This window comes from Salarias fasciatus, chromosome 13, assembly GCF_902148845.1.
Source record: "Salarias fasciatus chromosome 13, fSalaFa1.1, whole genome shotgun sequence".
NCBI classification, from domain to species: domain Eukaryota; kingdom Metazoa; phylum Chordata; class Actinopteri; order Blenniiformes; family Blenniidae; genus Salarias; species Salarias fasciatus.
The window spans coordinates 2320928-2342121 of record NC_043757.1 but is presented as its reverse complement, the minus strand read 5'-3'; the positions used below and the strand labels follow the sequence as shown (position 1 = coordinate 2342121).

The following is a 21194-nucleotide window of genomic DNA, read 5'->3' as shown; positions in this document are numbered from 1 at the left end:
AAATCCAGCCTCTCAGAATGTGTTGATAAGAGTGTTTTCTTTCTGTTGGGGTTCATAACTCGTCATGCTCAACCTTTGTTTCATCAATAGAATCTGGGTTTATTGAACCGGTGTTTGTTTGGGGTTATTTTCAGATTTCATCCTCCTCACTTCGCAATCGTCACTCCGACGCTGCGTGATCGGCCTGATCAATACGGCTCAAAGGCTGACGACTCAACGACGACAGCGCTGCCATCCAGGCGGCTAATTAACAACCTGAGCGACACTTTTCCACTGAGGGCCAGAAAGCTGCAGAGCCGCGGCTGGTTTTCAGGACGTTGGCTGAAGCTGGAAGGTGGCGGTCCTCACGGACTGCAGCAGGGTTTGGATTTTTGCTCCTCCAGACGTGTTTTCGTGCTATATAAAGAAATCCATTTTCTGATATGACAGAGCTCGTGGAGGAATCGACCCGGGCGCCCAGCAGGGAGCCAGACCAGGCCTGCAGCTTCGCTGAGCATGTGAAGGCTGCGTGCACGGCGGCGTCTCCCCGGTGAGGAACGGCGGGGCTGCAGGGCTGCAGGGTGGGGGAGGGGCGGGCCGGGAGGGGCAGGAGGGGCAGGGGGGCAGGAAGGCTGCAGGGTGGGGGAGGGGCAGGAGGCCAGCCCCTCCCCCACCCTGCTCCGGAGGTTTACACAGACAACAAAGCAGAACCTGCAGACTGGGTTTGACCCCGAGGCCCGGTTCACGCCTCCACATTTCACCATTTCAGTTTTCACTTCAGAAAAGTCTCGTGTTCTGAAAACGGTTTTAAGTTTTATAGACAAACTAAAGCCTTTGTGCACAGGAGCAGTGGAGAACAGGGACAAAGCACCCATTTAGACTGTGATTATGGTGACGGTTCACTCCAAAACTAGCAGGAGAATCTGGACCAGGACCAGGACCAAGACCAGGAGCAAATTTTCAGTGGAGTTTGAGCATTTCCAAAAAGTTCCTCCTTGGAAGTTGTTTTGAAAAATTTGCTCTTCAGAAAATACATCACCTTCCTCCTCTAACATCCAGATTATAGAGCATCTTCCTCCTCTAACATCCAGATTATAGAGCATCTTCCTCCTCTAACATCCAGATTATAGAGCATCTTCCTCCTCTAACATCCAGATTATAGAGCATCTTCCTCCTCTAACATCCAGATTATAGAGCATCTTCCTCCTCTAACATCCAGATTATAGAGCATCTTCCTCCCATTAACATCCAGATTATAGAGCATCTTCCTCCTCTAACATCAGATTATAGAGCATCTTCCTCCTCTAACATCCAGATTATAGAGCATCTTCCTCCTGACTGATGTAACTTCCAGATTTATACGTTACAGTTATTTGTATTTAAAGTGTTAAAATATGTGGAATTTTGCACTCAAGCTGCAGGGGAAGTTCAGAGAAGTGTGTCGTGTGACGATACCGACACTCCCTAACCCCAGCCGACAAGGAGACACACACTTCATGCATGACACGAAGCTCGCTAACAGCTGGGTGGGTGACAGTGACACAACAATGGGGAGGAAGAGAGCGAGCAGATGTGCTAACTGCCCCTCAAAACCCCAAAACTTTCTCATCAGCATGTGATGTGAGCTTCCTGCTTCGTCTGCAGAGAGTCTGGCAGGGTTTAGCTGCTTGAGCTCAGCTAACGGCGTCCAGGCTGCAGCCGGCCTCCCTTCCCCCAGACGGATTATATAAGCAGAGTGTTTTCATTTGAGTTTATTGAAAACAACACAAACCCCTTTCGGTAGATTGATGCATTCGTTGTCTAACATCCGACCTGATCGGGCGACTTGACTTTTTTTTTTGATTCAGGTTAATGTTTAACTCGCAGCTCAAAGGGAGCCAGAAAAAAAATCGATGAAGCAAATACGCTTTAAAAATAGCAGTTCGATCCATACAAACACGGCTCAAAACAGCAGCAAGATAAAAAGTCTGAAATTTTAACCAAAAGCACAAAACTCATGAAGGGAACCTGGAGATGAGAGTGCCTGTAAACCACACGACGCCTCCGATCCCGAGGCAGTGGAAATGTTAACGAGAGGCTCAGAGACGGCAGAAGAGTGGAAGCCAGGAGGAAAAACAGGACGTCCTTCACTGAGCAAACGGAGGCGAACGCTCCGTGACAGCAGCAGGCCAAGAGATGAGGTGGAAAAACACTGCAAAGGCATCTGGGAAAGCGGCATCGCACAACAACGGCGGCCCGCAGGAACCTCCCGGAGCCACAACCAATCAGTGGCCCCCTTCTCGTGGGCGTTTCTCCCAAACTGACTGAAGACAATCTGAAATGATCAGGATGCATGAAGGTTAAAGAAATGGCCCAAATGTCTCTCTCCTCCCACTACCTGAAAATCTCTCAGAGAAGAAGAGGTTTGCGGCTGTCGATCACTTCCTGCTTCCTGTTTACCTCTAGAAATGGATCCACGTCGCGTTTTATTGGACGAGCTTCTGGACGTTTTATTTTCAGCTCTACAGTCGCAGCAGATATTCAGAACTGGTCGGTCTGGTTTGATTTTTATTCGTCAGCTTCCTGCTTCCTGCTTCCTGTTTCCTGTCGTTACGTGACGCTGAACGAGGGAGCGCATGTGCAGAACAAATAATCTGCTCGAATATAACACGATCTGCTGCCTTCAGCTGTTTCTGAGCCATCAAGCAGATTATCAGTCGGACAGACTTCCTCTTTCAGTCCGATCCGAGTGAACCGGATCCACTGAGGTGTTCACAAGAGACATTTCTAATCCGATTGATCTCACAATCTGATCATCAGGAGGGTGTTTGAGTAGAGCTCACACCTATACCTCTGCTCATGAAGACTCTGAAAAGGTCATAAAAGATTTCAGACAAAACAAAGATGACCCACAAAACACTGAGGTGATTTTCAAACGGGGTCAACAAAGAATCCCTTCAGTGCAGAAACTGAATTCTTTTAATGTCATTGACAGGGTTGAGGAATTCTCATCATTCTTTCATTAAAAGCCATTGAACGTCTTCGTTTAGCGGCTGGTGTGATGGACTGTCTGTGAAAGAACACAACAGCTTAATCAAATCACTGGCGCTCAGCAGAGACCTGAGGACAACCTGGGAGGAAGAAGTGGCTGAAAAAGCAAAAAGGATCATCATCAGACCAGATCCTGATCTGTAGAGTCCTCTCTTTCATTCCTTCTGCTGTCAGGCTTCTAAACACAGAACACTCTCATTTTAAATGACCTTTCAGAGATTTTATCTGAGGACACGTTTTATTTCTTATCTTATTTGCCGAGACTCTTTTTATTACAGTTTTGTTTTTTTTTTTTTATACTGCCTTGTTTTTATCTTATGCTCTTTATCTCGCACGCTGGTTTTATCTTGATGTTCTGACGTCTCCTTCTGTCCAACGTGTAAAGTCTGCATTGTTCCCGTGACAGACTGATCGATTGAACTGAGTGGTTTGATTATTGATCCTGGCTGAGTGTGAGTGATGTGATCCACTCATCCTGGCTTCAGTCCGCCGGAGACGAGCCGCTCACACGAACCTAACAGACACAGCAGGGAACCCGGGACCGAACGGCCCTGATCAGGAAGGAACCATCCCATCCAGAGAGCATGGACGCTCCTGTCAGAGCAGCTCAGATCAACGGGCCAGCTCATGAGCAAGGCACAAACAGGAAGTGGTGCTAATGCCAGAGGATCCAGACATGGACTTGTTCACCGCCCGGTTTGATTGATGATTGATGACTATCTGGAACTGGACGGGATCAGCAGGACAGTCTTTCCCCTTTTCCACCAAGCTGGTTCCAGGTCCAGCTCAGAGCCAGAATGAGACCAGTTCCTTCTGTCTCTGGTTCCAGGCTCTCTGAAGTCGTTCTCAACAAGCGGCGGCCGGTGGCGGGCATATCGAGAACTAGGAAATGCAGAACTGCCATTTTTAAAATGGCCGAGCGCGCAGATGTATTTTTGACTCACCTCCAGTACACGAAGTTCCTTCACCACTCAGTGAACTACCGTATGGCGCCAGCCTGGCTGGGTGAACAGCGCCGTGCACAGTGACGTACTGGTGTTTGTGGGACTGGGGTTCTTATCGATGGAAAATCAAACGTTTCTTAAGAGATGCAAGACTTTAACTATCAAAACGCTGGCTTTAGCACCGGGACCGAACCGACACTCGATTCTTCTTGATGGAAAACAGTGTTGTTTTCGTCAATGATAATGAAATGATTTCGTTGACGCCCCTTTTCGTCATGACAAAAACGACACGGTGACAATCTAAACATGGCTCTTTTCGAGTTTTCGTTGGCGGGAAGGAAACGTTAAAGGGTGGTCCGTCAGGCGTTCTGCCTGTTGTTCCAGTAATCGGTCTGCTATCAGCAATGCCACTGCGCCTGTTGTTGTTTGGCCACACCCACCACCTGCATAACACTTGCAGTCAAGAGTCGCACACAGACACGAAAACGAGCTCATTCATTCATTGGTGGAAGACGGTGGCAGCGTCAACGAAGGGGCTAACGAGATGATCTATATCGTCCATCAGAAAGAAACAGAATGTGTTGTCGACGGAGATGAAGGTAAATGTGGCCACAGACCAGATGGAAAACACACCACCATCGGATGGCTGCCGAGTGCTACAGACTACCATCCAGTCGCTGCCGAGGGCTACAGACCGCCATCGAGTTTCTGCTAAGGGCTACAGACCGCCATCGAGTTGCTGCCTAGGGCTACAGACCGCCATCGAGTTGCTACCAAGCACTACAGACCGCCATCGAGTTTCTGCTAAGGGCTACAGACCGCCATCCAGTGGCTCCTGAGGGCTACAGACCGCCATCCAGTGGCTGCCGAGGGATCACCACCTGTATCAAACATGCATTCTCTCTTTCATTTTGGTTTGGTGCACTTCGAGATCAGACCAAATGTCTGAATAACATCACGCAATACCGCAGCTGCTGGTTTGGAGGCGCTGTGACCCAAAAAGAACGCCAACCAGAGCGGAAGTAAAGCCTGACGGAGAAGAAACGTAGCTCCCCGATTGGTCCAGACTGACAGAGGACGTCCCGCCCCAGTAGCGGCTATAGCGGCTTGCCACAAGTGACCACGATATGTAGTTTTTTGACCGTCTGTCAATAAACAAGACGAGCCTGGAAGCTAACTCCAGCTAACGTCACTGCAGCCGATGCCATAAACGCCTCTCACTTCCGTCACTCCCCCGTTCAGATGCTAACCGGCTTCAGGTACCGTTTCTCTTGATATGATTTCTACTTTTTCAGAGACGTTTCAAACCACTGGTTGATGTTTTAAACTCTGCTGAACTCGCCTGTTACTCCTGAGCCTGGAATCCCCACTTCCATGGGTTCTGAAAGGATTTGGGCAGCGTGGGAAGATCCCAGCCCCCTCCTGGCTACCGATCGCGGCTCGACACAAACAACATGAGGGAAATGAATGAGTGGTTTTGTTGTGGACACTTTTCATGTGTTCACTTGCGAGGGGCCACATTTCCCAGGAGCGACCGGGAAACACACTGACCCAGAGTGAGGGGCCCCTGCTGCCTTCACATGTTTGATTTGGGCCAAAGGGACTGAGAATTTATGTCATTAAAAATGGCAAGAAGTGACGAACAAAAGGGAGAAAAGTGACGGAAGGAAGTTTTTACAACCGAAAAGCAAAAATAAGAAAGAAACAGAAATGTTGTGCCTTTAAAATACTTAAATGTTTATTTTCTACAACTTATATGGCTGCAGAAGGATTTGGTTCATTCCCATGAGGTAAAATTAAAATGTTTAGTTTCATGTAATCTGCACAATAATCATCAGAAAATCAGAAGTCTGGAAGTTTCTGGTTTACAAAAAGTGCAGAAAATGTCCTGAAAGAGGAATCTGGAGGATTGATGCTGAAAGAAAAAAAAAAAGAAAAAAGTTTACACAGTGTTAAAAAAAAACAAACATCTTTGAGACAAATGAGGGTTTATTCTTGATTTTTTTATTATTACATAGAAACATTAAAACACAGTAATAAATACTTAATACGCGACGTTTCCCGGGTTTCCGACCGGGAAGCACACTGACCCACTGCGTGCGAACCGCTGTTGACTTTAAATGTTTGATTTGGGCCAAAGAGAAAGAGATTTTATGTAATTAAAAATGTCAAAGCGTGACGTTGAAAAGGGAGAAAAGTGACGGAGGGAAGTTTTTTACAACCACACACACAACAGCAACAGAAATGCTAGAAAATTAAACATTTTAATTCATTTTGAAACTTATACATGATTCTGAATTAGTTCAAAAACCTGGTTTCATGACGTGAAAATTACCATCATGCTGTGTTTGCATTGGTTGCACAACTTGATTCAAATATTAAAATTTAAAAAAAGAAAAATTAACATACAAGACATCTATTCTTACTTTTATACTTTAAAGTGAAATTCGGGTTTGTTTTTGACCGATTAATCACAGAATATGATCAGAAATAACTGATTTATTGCTAAAACATGTATATTTCTCTTCTGATGCCTTCAGGTTTTGTTTTCTTTGTAAACAGTCATGAACTTTCCACCCAGAGAGCAGAAAGCAGTCAAGGCCGCGGCTGCCACTGAGGTCGCGACCTCCGTATTTTTCCGATGTTTGTGTGATTAAAAAAATGAATCAAAACAACGTTTTGCAACTGCGTCGTTGCACCAGGCTGCGATAGGAGGTTTTTAACGGAGGAAGGGTTTCCAGTGCGGGACGTGACAACAGCTGTAATTCTAATCATGATTTCAATAAGAGTTATTACAGCTGTTTTACTCATTAATGATCAGTCTGCACCTTTCAGGACGTCCGGAGTCACAGAGCAGAGCTCACCTAATAAAACACAGTTCAGACTAACATCAGCTCCATTCAGAAACTTTAATCACGGAGCTGTTGGTTTAGACAAAAAACAAAGGACTTGATCTGAGGCACCGGGGCCGATCGAAGAGGAGCCGGTTCACAGATAATCCCTGTCCTGTTAGATAATCCCGGTGCGGCCGGGACCGTGAGGCCGGCCGCCGGACGCCAGCAGGGGTCCGTCATGTTTCTCCTTTAGCAGCTGAAGCCACACAGGAATCCCAGCTATGGAGCCACGCGGGAGACACTCCCCTTCCCCTGGCCCGGGGCCAGGGCCGCACGCAGCCCATTGGAGGGCCCGGGGCCCCGCCGGCTCCCCATTGGCCCGCCCCGGAGCCACGTGACCGCCTATGCTAATGGCCCCTGAGAGGGAGTTGAAATGTGTGAGAGCCGGGCAGAAAGCTGAGCTGTGCAGGCAGCAGAGCAGAGGAAGGAGAGCCGGGGAGAGGAAGCAGCATGCGCCTCTAGGAGAAGCCGCTCCACACATTTCACACCACAAAGGACAGCACGACTCAAACTCAACCCTTTTCCCTCCCCGGAGAAGCTCGTTTTTGGGTTGTTTTTTTTTCCCATGAGTGCTGCAAGGTAAGCAGAAGATAGAGAACAACGGGGGGTTTCAGGGATCTGCAGGGTTTAGGGAGAGATCACATGCTGTAAGAAAACAGCCCAAAAACCCCAAACTGCTTTAACTTACGAAGATCTTTAAATTTACATATGCCTTACAGCCTTTTGTTGTGAAGAAGACCAGAAATACCAAGTGAAACACTCTTGAATTGAGGAGTTTCTGCAGGTTTTGTGGCCACCGTAGGTTCTCTTTAGTTCTAAAAAGGCAAAAAAATACATGCATCTATGTGTAATTTGATGCAATCTACTGAAAAAGTATCAGGAAATTAGAAAATAGGAAGTCTCTGGGTTGCAAAGACGTCTTGTCTAGTTTATGCTGCAGAAAAACTTGTACCGCACAACAGAAAACCTTTGGATTTGAGACCTGAACCTTGTATCTGTGCATGTAGAGCGTGCCTGACCCAACCCACTGACACACTCCGAGACTCTGCACTTCTCATGAGCCCAAAGTATGAACTCTTTCATATCTAGGTTAACGCCAGATGAGGAAAAGTATCAGGAAACAGTAAAACAGGAAGGTTCTGGTTTACAAAAGATGCAGAAAAGCTCCTGAAGGAGCAGTTTGGAGGATTGATTCTGCAGTCAGGCTTAGAAGAAGAACTTATACACCGTAAAAAACACAGTTTAGAGACATAAACTACAGATTTGATGAGTTTTCAGTTTTACACAGAACTTAATTCTTCTTTACAGATTGGACCTTACAGTCAATTACAGTTGACCAGAAATATCAACTAAAACAATTTTTTTTTGACTTTTTTTGGCCGAGGTGGGTTCTCTTGCATTCTTCCGTTGTCATGGTCAACATAAAAATCAGTTAAAGAGAGAACACAGTAATCCAAACCCGGTTCAATACCTTCAAAAGTCAACAAAAACCATTTGGATCAATGAACCAGCACTACTTCCATCATATGACTCATTTATTTACTCATCACCTCAGCAGTATCTACGGATCTGTTGCAACCTTTGCAGCGGCCATAGCTTCTCTTTGAACCTCATGAGGGGAAGACGATTTCATTTAGTTTGTTGAAATCTGAAAAGAAAACACCTTACGAGAAGAAAGCAGGAAGTCTCTGGTTTGCTCAAGAGATTTGCGTCACGGCAGAAGTTGCAGTGAGACTGAAATACTGATCATGAAGTGGTGAAGACAATACTAACAGTTTAGAAAAAGCTGAAAATCATGTTCCAACGAGCTTCTTATATCTAAACATGAAGGCAATGGTTCATTCTATCAAAGAAAAACAATCTGAATCTTAAATTTAGGAAGGATTTGTTTCCTTTCTACGATGAAAAAACATGAGATTCGACTAAATCTTCCACACTACACCTTTTAAATGTTGATTAGCTTGAACATTTACTTGTTGCAACCAGTTTTCAGGGGATTTGCTCAGTTTAATCAGTGATGAAATGGTTTAAAAAGTGTCTAACGGTGGAACTCTCTTCTCTTTCTGGAACCTTCTCCCCTCCCCTCCCCTCCCCTGCAGCGTGCTCTCTTTCAGTCCATCAGCGATGCCCGGCCCAGTCATGCCGATGGACGTGGCCATGCGCTTCTACATCAGCCACTCTCCGCCTCCTCTGCGGGGTTTCCTCAGCTCCTACGAGGATCTGCATCGGGCCAAGAACCGGGCCAACCAGGCGCCGGCGCACGGCCACGGCCAGCAGCTCTACAAGCCGCTGCGGCCCTGCCTGAGCAGCCAGCAGAAGGCGGACGACTGCTGGAGCGGCGGCAACGGCAGCAAGGCCGGCAAGAAGCGCGTGGTGTTCGCCGACACCAAGGGCATGTCGCTCACCGCCATCCACGTCTTCTCCAAGTTCGACGACGAGCCGTTCCAGAGCAAGCCCGGCGAGGACCTGCAGTTCGACATGACGGACCTGGAGGCCGCCACCATGGACCTAAAGATCAGCTCGGTCCGCAGCCTGGCGCTCGACTTCAAGCAGCCGTCCGCCGACTACCTGGACTTCCGGAACCGGCTCATCAGGAACTCGGTGTGCCTGGAGAACTGCTCGCTGCAGGAGCGCTCGCTCACCGGCACCGTCAAGGTCCGCAACATCGGCTTCCAGAAGTCGGTGCTGGTGCGCGCCACCTTCGACTCCTGGGTCAGCCACACCGACGTCGACTGCACCTTCATGAACAACGTGTACGGCTGCCAGGACACCGACACCTTCGCCTTCGTGCTGGAGCTGCCCGCCTACGTGGCGCCGCACAACCGGGTGGAGTTCTGCATCTGCTTCAAGGTCCTGGACCAGACCTTCTGGGACAATAACGACGGGAAGAACTACGTGCTCAAGCACGTGGGCTGGAGCGGCGAGGACCTGGGCGGCCCGACGTCCCCGGCCGCCGCCCAGCACAAGAGGGCGTCGGAGCAGAAGAACGGCGGCGTCAAGCTGCTGGAGCTGGACTTCGACCAGTTCGGCAGCCCCCGCATGTCCAGCGGACTGTTTCCCGGCTGGCAGAGCTGGGGACACATCGACAACACCGTGCCGTACTGGTGAACGCCGGCGCCGGGAGTGAGATAAGAGACTCCGACGGGGGGCATTCGGTACAGATCCGGCTCAACTCAAGCAAACAAGCTGTGCGCCGAAGGAAGCACAGCGACCGGACAGAAAAGACTGAAACCTGCTCAACTGACCTGCTTTTCCTCGCCGCGGCGCCGCCGCCGGCGACATTAGCTCTCACCTGTAAGAGTGCCTTGTGGGGATGAAATCATGGAGGGGGGGCCGAAGGGGGGTCTGGATCCCCCTTCTTTAGCTAAACACTGATTTTCTGACAAGACCTTTGTACAAACCCGCTCTTGAGTGTTCCCTCCGTTCATTGTGCCTTGATCCGGGCCCCGGGCCCCGACCCACATCCGTTCACTCTGCACTGACCGAGGCCCCGTTCACACCGCCGCCATTCAAGTGAAAACGCCACCCCACACACACACACACACACACACTCAGAGAACAATACACTCTAAATATTAACAGTTGGATTGTTTTCACCGTCAACTCTAAAAAAAAAACAACTACCAAGTCCAGGAGAATCTGGACTGGGACCAGGACCAGGACTGGGAGTCAGGACACTGTCCTCTCCGCGAGCGTTTTCACCTGAAAGCATGGCGGCGTGAACGGGCCCTGAGACGTCCGTCTCTCTCTAACTGAAGTCCTTCATATTGAAGGGGAAGCGCGGGGAGTGCGCGGCCGCAAACCGCTTCGCTACTAAAAGAGAAGAAAAATGACAAAATGCACACTAAACTTTATGCATCTGATTCAGAGTTGCCTTAATTTCAATCGAGCCTGAAGAGCCATGCAGCCCTCTCTCTTTCCCTCCGTGTAGAAATTGCACATGTCTGTCTGGTTGATTCGAGAAGAGTTCGATGTAAATTTCTTGTTGTAAATAAAGGAACCGAGCTGCTATGGAAGGGGAGTGTGAAGGTGACCGGGGGCGGGAGGGGTGTGGAAACGTGGGAGTGTTTCTGGTATGTCGAGAAGGAAGTGTTGTAAATGTGGTAAAGCGTGTACGTTTTCGCTCGTTCTCACAAGTGCAACTGAGGAAGGTGAAGCGCCGGACGTGAGGCGGGACTGGAGACGCCACTTCTCCCTCACTTCTTTTATTTTCCGTCACTGTGAAGAAGAAAGCTCTCTGCTGAGGTTCGTGTATCACTTGAAGGTGTGTTTGAGCGTGTGTGTGTGTGTGTCCGACATGCAACATGTAATGTATTTTTCTTTGTGAATAAATTTCTATATTTGTGCAAAAAAAAAAAAAAAAAAAGATTCTTGACTCCTTTTTTCAAGACTGCATTGCAGAGAACAATAAACAATTGAGAAAAAAGTCAGTTATCAAAGTTTTCAGTCTCATTAGCTTTAACTGATTTATTATATTCTACACACATTATGACTAGAAAAAAAATAATTGAAATATATTTGTAAGAAAATCATAACTTCTGGACTCAAACTCAACTTCAAATGTACATTATTTCTGTATATTATTTCATATTTGGACATTTATTCCATTTTATGAGTTAAAGATTATAGCGAATAGAATAAAATAATTTTAAGGAATTTTACCTTTTTTTTTGCCTGTTCATATAAACAGGATATGAAGGAAAATATAAACAAATATGAAGTTTGTCGTGAATACTAAATCCAAGCCACCCTGTTTATTTTGGGAACTCATTTCGGAAAGACTTTTTTATGATGCTGTAAAATGTTTGATTACATAACTGATGTTTGTAAACAAGGATCCCAGAATAACAACCGTGTTGTTTACAAACATCAGACACGGACAAACGTAGCGCCACCTTCACATTAAAGGTGCATTAGTGGACACTTCCTGCAGCTGTTTCAAAATGAAAGCCTGGGGAGAATTTATAGACTCACAAATCAAAACTCAACTTTCATGACAGTTACGTAACCAATGTTTATAAACACGAGAACCAAAATAATCCTTGTGTTTACAAACAGATTCATCTAATACATCAGCTGTGCTTTTAGTTTGGAAACAAACAGGAAGTTTTCGTTTTATCATTGTTGAGAAAATGCTGTTAATCCAGTCTCAATAAAAAAAGTTTTTTTTGGGGGAAATATTTGAATGTATGTCTCTGATATTTTACATACATTCTTCCTCATATCGACCAGGGCTGTCAAACATGAGGCTGTGGGCGAAAACCGGTCTGCAGGACGCTTCCATTCGGCCAAACCAACAAGAAAATGGTCAGTGTATAAAAGAAAATACTGATTTAAAAAATGTTTTATTTCTTAAGCATAGCGACGCAACACAACACTGAGATATCGGCGATGCCGCCATGAAAGCTCGCGAACTAGCATTAGCCTCAGAGCCACGCTGTCAGGGAGTCTGTGGAAACATACAGCTGGAGAGACCGGGGGCGTTTTAAGGACATTTCACTGGATTTTGCTTCAGAAAGATTCATTAAAACTGGCTTTATGTTGCGACTGGAGTCATTTTCAGAAGGAATTGTTTGGATTTTGCCAAAATATAAACATCATCATCATCTGCATATTTTTCAGCCCACTTCAGAGTAGCCTTCTAAACCAGCCCCGCCCACTCCTCATCCACATTTGGATTTTGGATTTGGGCTTAGTGTGGATAGGAGCCCATAGAAACTTCTTGCAGGGGGTGTCGGTTACTCCTCTGACTGACAGCGCACTTCAGCCAATCAGCGCTTCAAAACAAATACGTCATCAAAATGCGTTCGCCTCTCTCAGGGTTAGCATTAGCTCATTAGCTCTAGAAACTCACCAAGCACAGGCTCTTGCTCTTGCTTGATTGTTGTAATACTTGATATTTTGGCTCTAACTTTACTTATTGCAGCTTTCAGATGATGGTTAAAGTTAAAGGACGTCATCAGTGATGGTGTCACTTCCGGTTTGGCCACCGGAATTCGCCCAAAAGATTTTAAAACAAAAAGCGGCTACGCTGATTGCCTCAGCCGTTTCACAACCGAGTGAAATCCTCTTCTATGGGCTCCTACCAGACTGAGCCAACTCCAAAATCCAAACGCGAATGAGGAGTGGGCGGGGCTGGTTTACCAGGCAAACTTCAGAGGGGACTGCGCTGAATGTGATTCTGAACTGAAGTCACTTCCTGCAGACGTTTACCAATAAAAGTATGTGTCAGAAAAGTCATTTTCTCCAACATCATGAGAAAACATAAATGAAGATCTTTGGTTCTTTGTTTGTTTAGTTTGTGTGGCTTCATGCCAGAATGTCAGGAAATATTCCTTCTGTTTCTCCTCACCTGCATTTCCTGCTTTCATTTTTAAAAACAACAAACCAAAAACCTGATGGCGAGATAAAACTCTTCACATGGCGCCGCGTGGCACCGTCTTCCAGCAGAGCTCTGACAGAAACTCATGAAGTTATTGAAGTTAATTTAAATAAATGGGACTTTGTGTGTGTGTGTGTGTGTGTGTGTGTGTGTGTGTGTGTGTGTGTGTGTGTTCTCTCTTTTAATTCTGCTAGATTTGTGTTTTTTCTTTTTGTATGAGTTGTTAATTTGAGTTTGTTGCAAAGAGAAGTTGATGTTTTTACCCCTTTAACTCACATGCTCTTATTATTTTAATATCTCGTTTTATTTGTATAATTTTAAATTAATTTTTTCGTATTTCTCAGCCTTTTGATGGCCGTGTGTCCGAGCGGAGCTTCTTAAACCAGCCTGTGTTGTTCTGCAGCGGGTTGGAGGATGTTCTGTTTGGGTGGAGCTGGTGGAGCTGGTGGAGCTGGTGGTGTTTCAGTGAAGGGGGGTCTGATCAGGGAAGCCCTCCAGCCATGAAGCAGGATCCGTGGATTTCGCAGGAAGCTGTTTGTGTCAGGTCCTCGTGTCGGATGATTCCCTCTATGAGCTTAAACGCCGTGTGGGATAATCTGCAGATTCCAGTTTGATCTGGAGGGTTTCTCTGTCCCCGCTGAACCCTGCAGCAGCCCCTGTCGAAGCCCCTCCCCCCCCGCCGCCGCCGCTCTCCGTGGGGTTTATTGTGTGAAATTGAAAACCTGAGCGGAGACTTAGGACTGATGGAAACGCATTCCTCTGAAACCTGCTATTTCCTGACAGATCACTGCGAAGCGCCGCTCCCTCCGTCCGTCCGTCCGTCCCCCCGTCCCTTCATCTCTCCGTCTCTCAGTCCTGCTCTGTAACTTTCTGTTCTGGGTTTTTTTTCTCTGCGCAGCCTTCTCTCATTTCCTCCTCTTCATTTTCTTTTCCTGTTTACGTTCTGCCATCTGCTGAACGCAGAGGAATGAAGTCCGTTTGCCTCCATGCGTTCGACTGGATGAATGTGTTAAAATGAGATTCTCTCTTCATCCGACGGGCTTCGTCGCTTCATGCTGTTCACCAGACTGCCGACTGCGATCATCTGTTCACACGACAACGTTCACAAGTAGACATTAAAAGCTTTTGCATCGTGTTGGAGGAACCACCGGAGCCACAGCCGCTTCACGACAGAAACAACCGAAAGCGCCAACTAGTGGCCCAGAAAGAGAAATCTTTTGGAAATGAAGCGGAGCTTTTCTAAAAGGAAAAGGCTGCATTTCGTCTTGAAGCATTGAACGAAGCTTAAACGGAAATGTTTACATGAGAGTTTAAGTTTCACTGTAATTTCAATTAAACCTGCTTTACAAACATTAGAAATGACACATTAACGCCTCGGATAAGCAGTTGAAGATGGATGGATGGATGGATGGACTTTAATGCCTAATTATGAATAAACGTGATAATTCAGATTGGTTCAGTCTGGTTTTAAAGCAGAATTAAATATTTCCTTCATAATGTAAACCAACCTCCATCCTGCTTTAAATGAATCCGTCGTTCTTGTCGTTCTCTTGTCAGATCGCCGAAAGTAAATGAGTAAGTTTGTCCAATGAGAACCATTCTCAACCAACAGAATTAAATAGAAGTGAATAAATGTGTTTGCTATACAAACCTAATTCAGAATATTCCTGTAAACACGACGGAGAATCCTTTAATCCTGGATCATTTGAGGCGTTGTGTAACGGTGACCTAGATGCTGGAGATCAGGTGCAGACGCTGTTTGGCCGCCGAGGCTCCGCAGGCTGCAGTGTTCAGGGTTGGCAGGGTTCAGGGTGTGTCCCTCCACCCGCTATTGTTCTGTCATGACCTCCAGTGTTGTTGTTGTTGTAGCGGCTCGGCGTCACGTGGGGTTTAGCGGAGGTCATCTGGGATTGACCGTGACCTTCTGACCCTGGATTATTGAATTTCTCTGGCAGAGAAGAAGGAGCGGCGTTGTAAATAAAGGAGAGATGATGTAGTAAACCCCCCCTCTGCTGAGAGAAGGTTTCTAAACTGTCACCAGTCGTCTCTTCTGCCCAGCAGGGACATTTCTCCGGTCCTGAGGTGTGACTGTCCAGCTCTAATGTCCGGTGATGGTTCGGTGGTTGTATATTGTAGATTTTCACTGCGTGGTTGGCTACTCTCTGAACCTCAAGCTTTTATTTCTTGGAGCCATATTAGTTCTAATTAAAGCCTCATTTGATCTCTGATTTGTCAGAACGACGTCACGCTGAAGACAAACTCTGCTCTGTACACTTTCCTCCGTCTTCTCCTGTTGGGAGAAAATGTCTTGTTTCTATCTTGAGGTGAAGACGCCCTGAGGAGGACGTGTAATGTTGACCGGGTTCATATGGTCATATACAGTGGTTAATCCATTTCCCAGCCCACATGGGTCTTCCCTTCAACCATGGTTGATCCATTTAGCTGTTGATGCACAAAGCAGTGTTCCAGGAAATCATAATAAAAAAAAGTTGGTGTCATTCTTTTTCCCGACCATTAAATTGGTTCTACATGTTTGTGATTTCCATCTTTCATTGGCTTTCTGAAATATAAGAAGACAGAACACCACTGCCAATTGCCAATTGCCAAAATGGACCAGGCCCCGCCCCTTTGTTGACGAGCCTTCCTCATGGCGAACCATGACGATTACTGATTGGCTCGGAGAGAAAGCCATTAGCATCACAGTCGGAGAGTCCGATGGTTGATTGAGTCTGAGGCTCTTTAACCCTACAAACCATCGTCTCTAACAAGAAGAACAAAACCCTGGTCTCTCCGTCCAGCGTTTTCACAAAGCGGTGTTTTTTCAACATTTCCATGGAAACAGAGTCAGAGAGTTTTGGAAAACTTCCACCTTGGGAGCTGTTTTCAAAATCTCCCCTTTGCAGTTTGTCTGGGTACCACTGTGAAAAGATTTTAGATTATTTACTGGAAACCATCTAAATATTGCTGGTGACCAGATAAATCCTTTTTCAATCTTATCTTTAAAGGAATCAGTCAATAATTCCCTCCGTTCTACACTGCTGAGGCGTCTCGCTGCCTTCCATCTCTTTCTGCTCCAGATATCTCTGGAACAGCTGTGAACATTATGGTCTCCGCTGTACTGCTGCTTTAAAAACATCTCATATCACTGAAAACCAGTCAATAACAATGAACCGGGTTCTTCAGAAGCTTCTGGAGTCCAGTCCTGAACCTGAAACATCAGTCGCACGGCGTCCACGACAGGCCCAAAATGTGCAGACGGAGTCACGTGCAGATAACAGCGCAGCGCTGGTCAAACATTGACGTCGGCTGAAGCTCGTCCAGATAGCGGCTGGACCCAGATGAGGAGGAGAAAACCCCCCGTGCTGCGATGGCCAGGTCAGAAAAACAAGCTGGACGGGAAGACACGCAGTCATGTGAGGACAATCGACACGCTTTACCCACAACCAGCTGCTGGAGACGAAACACCCTGAAATCCTCACATCCAACACTATTCAGTCACAAAATATAAGAATGAATTCAGGCTTTAGGCATCAGTGACTGGAAACTCTGGAACTCTCATTGACCGTCTGCTGAGTGTGTGCAGAAGAACTGCAGTCCTCCAAATTCGCAAATAAAAGTTGACCAAATCAGACCGCTTGGACGTAACCATGAAACGTTCTCAGGCCAACATGGCGTCACTGATTCTGCATTAACATTCAGGTCAAGGAGCTGAAAGAGAGCCAGTCATGTGTTTGCACCATTTTACCCAAAATAATGACTGATCTGAACCGAGAATCATGGGAGATTTATGACATTGTTCAAAATGGCCGCCCCCGTGAATCTCGGACGAATCGCTGTTCAGCTCGGTTACTTTCAGTTTTAGCTGAGATCGAGACGCTTCTCCTCCAGATGTGTTACGTTAGGTGAGTGATGGGAGTCAGTAAAACATCTGGGCGTTAGCTTAGCTGCTGTGAGCTAAACAGGCTGAGTGAGAGCTCAAACACCTCATTCAGTAAAGATTCAGAAATCCCTCGGTTCCTCTGTTCCTCGATGCGTCTGTTTGATCTGTAGAACGACAGGAAGTCTGCTGCGATGAAATGAGTCTGCTGAGATTTACATCACACATGACGAGCAGACGCCAAATCGATGACGCTCATGAACCTTCGAAGCTCCAATCCCTCAAAGAGAAAGAGGAAATCTGATTGACAACTCCCGGCCGGATGGAGCAGTTTTTATTAGCGATGGTTCCCTGAGGGAGTCTGAGCGGCAGCTGACTCACTGAGAAGAAATGCACTTTTATTCACGTTTCCAAAAGACAGAAGAGACTCAAAACAAAGGTGAATGAATGAAATAAAGCCAAACATCCAGCTGAAAACTGAAACGTTCACTTCTCGACCCGACCGAGGGAGGAGCTGGAGGAGGGGGACACACGCACAGGAAGAACATGCAAACCTCCGTCAGCCAATCATCCTTGTTGCCCCGTCCTCTTTTACCCCCCAGTTCTCCTCTCAGCTCCCCGTCCTTCCCTCAACACCTCCCGTTGTGCTTCCACTCTCTTTCTTCTGACCCTGACAGAAACCTCCATCCTGAGTCACTGTGTTCGGTAACATGGAGGACACACACACAAACACACACACACACACACACGAAAACAGAATAAACCAGATCGACCCGCCACGCCTCCCGATTATCAATCCAGGCGAAGAAGAATTGTGTTCCATTTATTTTGTTCCTGAAATAGAAAGGAAGAACATGAAGTGTCAACACGCTCAGACATGTGAATTCATGACTGATTTCACAAGAGCTGGTGTGTGTGTGTGTGTGTGTGTGTGTGTGTGTGTGTGTGTGTGTGTGTGTGCTCTAAGGGGTGAAGGTCCTCGGGGCTCCCTCGACTCTGCGGCACGTGGCTTCACAGATAAGCAGCCTGTTGGGACGCCGGGTTTTTATTTTGGCGAGCAGTCTCTGATCACTCCTGTTGATCGTGCTGTATTGATTCCGTGGGGTTCTCACAGGGGGGGGGGGGGGGGGGGGGGGGGGGGGGGGGGCAGACGTAACACATGGAGTCAATACGTCTGATTGTCTCCTCGTCACGGCTCATGTGGCTGGAAACAGATCAATCTGTTCTGATGAACTTTCACTCTGTTCGGAGCCTTCTGTCCTCAGACTGGATTTTCAAAGGCGAAAAATGTCGGAATGTGAAGATTTGAGTCAAAATACTCAAGAACCAAATCAACTTTATCACCAACAGGAGACTGAATTCTCCAGAGTTCTTGTGTCCAGAGCTGGATTAATGATTAATCTCTCTGAGGGTGAGGCGAAGGCGTTCACTGATCCAACAAACTGCAGCACTTTCGTCAGAGCAGCAGCTCATTAGTGTCATTTCCTTTGGCTTTATGGGTCTTTTTGCTTTACGTTAATGTAGAGACTGTCCTCAGTCTGTGATCCAACATGGCCGTAGAGAACAGCCTGATCTGTGCGATCTTGAAGCTGAACGTCGTGCAGGTGAGATCGTCCTCCACTGCATGAGCATGAGCGTCCAGCTCGGAGCGCCGTTCGGTCCAGAAATAGACGTTTGTCCTGGATCCGCTCCAGCGGCCGGGACGCATTTAGACGCTTTGAGGTAAACTTCTGCCTCAGCACAAATATTCAGCTCTGCCGCGAGACCGAGCGCCGGCGAAAATAGCTGTTCCTCTGTCGGAGCCCTAAAAGGTCCCGCAGTGTGTCGCGGCGGCGAGACGACTTCGGGCCGTCACACACCGGCGCGTGAAGGAAAGGCTAAAGTTAGCCGGCGGAGATGAATCAGTTCGCGCAGTGACAGCCGGTGAAATTAGACGTCAGACGACTCCTGGCGCCGCGCCCACGGCGGGGTCGCAGGGGGGAATCAGTCAGGAGGGGGGCTCAACCTGCGGCCCCGGACCACATGCAGGACGTTTCACAGAACGGTTCAGCAGTCCTGGAAAATGCGCTGAGTCCATCTCCATGGAAACGGGGGAAAACCCAGATTCCTGAACACTCAGCTGTTAGTCCAGCACCACTCCAGTAAACGTGTTCTGCTCGTGCTCAGAACGGCGTTTTCCTCCAGAGGGTCATGACCGACAGTCGCCGCAAAAAAAACTCCACCGTTTTCAGTGTTTCTGCGTGTTATGGAAACGGACGACATTTTCAAAACGTTGCTTTAAACGGGAATCTTCTCTGAAACGTGAACGCGGTAACACTGTTTTCACTGGAAATGTTCTCCTGTAAATGAGGCCTTTTAAAGAAAGAGTCTGAAGGGGAGTCTGGGGTTTTGTGTGTTTATAGATAATTAAATAACAGCATTAAAAATAAGGGTACTGGAGAGGAGGATTCGACTTATACCCCTTTCCCACTGCAACTAGCGGGTCGTCCCGTGTCTGCGATCCGCTAACTATCGCCTTTTTAGACGCCTTTCCCACCGCCTGCTGACCCGCGTCTCACCTCCTGCTGGCGAGCGCATCGCTGCGTTTTCCCGCACTGATGGTGTCCCACGTTGATGACATCATCAGCGCGATGGAGCAAAACGAAAGTAAACAATGCAGTGGAAAACAGTCCCTGTTACCTGTAGACGAATCTCCTCTTCCCCACGGATCAGGGGAAGCTCTCTGGTCTCGCTATCTTGCCATTTCTGGGTCGTCTGGACGAAGGAAATCTCACGCTGTGTCCAGAAACAACAACTAGCGCGCTAACTTAGCCGCTCTGCGTCGACGTCATCATGTAAGTTCCTCCCACTAAAAGCTGGGAGAAAGCTGACTCGGGAATTTACCGGGTCGATTGCAGGGTGAACGACCCGGGTCGAAATCCCGGGTCAAACCTTTTCCCACTGCCACGAATTAGCGGGTTTAAACGGGTTTTTTGGCCAGTGGGAAAGGGGTATGATAGTCGAACCTCGGATTCAGGAGGAACAATGCGGTTTTCGTCCTGGTCATGGAACATTGGACCAGCTCTATACCCTCCATAGGGTGCTCGAGGGCTCGTGGGCGTTTGCCCAATCAGTCCACATGTGTTTTGTGGATTTGGAGAAGGCATTCAACCGTGTCATTCGTGGTGTCTTGTGGGGGGTGCTCTGGGAATACGGAGCCTGGGCCCCTTGTTAACGGACGTCCGGTCTTTGTATGACCGGAGTAGGAGTCTGGTCCGCATTGCCAGCAGTAAGTCGGACCTGTTCCCGGTGCATGTTGGACTCCGGCAGGGCTGCCCTTTGTCACCGGTTCTGTTCATAATCTTTATGGACAGAATTTCTAGGTGCAGCCAGGGGCCGGAGGGGGTCCGGTTCGGGAACCACAGGATCTCATCTCTGCTTTTTGCAGATGATGTTGTCCTGTTGGCTTCATCGAACCAGGACCTCCAGCATGCACTGGGGCGGTTCGCAGCCGAGTGTGAAGCGACAGGGATGAGGATCAGCACCTCCAAATCCGAGGCCGTGGTCCTCGACCGGAGGAAGGTGACATGCCCTCTCCAGGTCGGTGGAGAGACTCTGGCCCAAGTGGAGGAGTTTAAGTATCTTGGGGTCTTGTTCACAGTGGGGGACGGATGGAGGTGAGACTGACAGGCGGATCAGTGCAGCGTCTGCAGTGATGCAGTCGTATCGGTCCGTTGTGGTGAAGAAGGAGCTGAGCCGAAAGGCGAAGCTCTCGATTTACCGATTTAACGTCAATCTACGTTCCCACCCTCACCTGTGGTCAGCTTTGGGTCATGACCAAAAGGACAAGATCCCGGATACAAGCGGCCAAAATGAGCTTCCTCTGTAGGAGGGCTGGGCTCCCTTAGAGACAGGGGGAGGAGCTCAGTCACCAGGGAGGAGATCGGAGTAGAGCCGCTACTCCTCCACATCCAGAGGAACAGCTGAGGAGGCTCGGGCTTCTGTTCAGGACGCCTCCTGGACGCCTCCCTGGGGAGGAGTTCTGGGTATGTCCCACTGGGAGGAGACCCCGGGGAAGACCCAGGACACATGTCTCGAGGCTGACCTGG

At 47.8% G+C, this 21194-nt stretch overlaps 1 protein-coding gene across 1 annotated transcript; it reads left to right on the top strand.

Moving 5' to 3' along the window:
• Nucleotides 1-7260: 7260 nt before the first annotated feature.
• Nucleotides 7261-10666, top strand: ppp1r3cb (protein phosphatase 1, regulatory subunit 3Cb). The gene is made up of 2 exons (XM_030107352.1): nt 7261-7426; nt 8947-10666. Exons 1-2 carry the CDS (start codon nt 7413-7415, stop codon nt 9953-9955), a joined length of 1023 nt encoding a protein of 340 aa, XP_029963212.1. The 5' UTR covers nt 7261-7412; the 3' UTR covers nt 9956-10666.
• The last annotated feature ends 10528 nt before the right edge of the window (nt 10667-21194 follow it).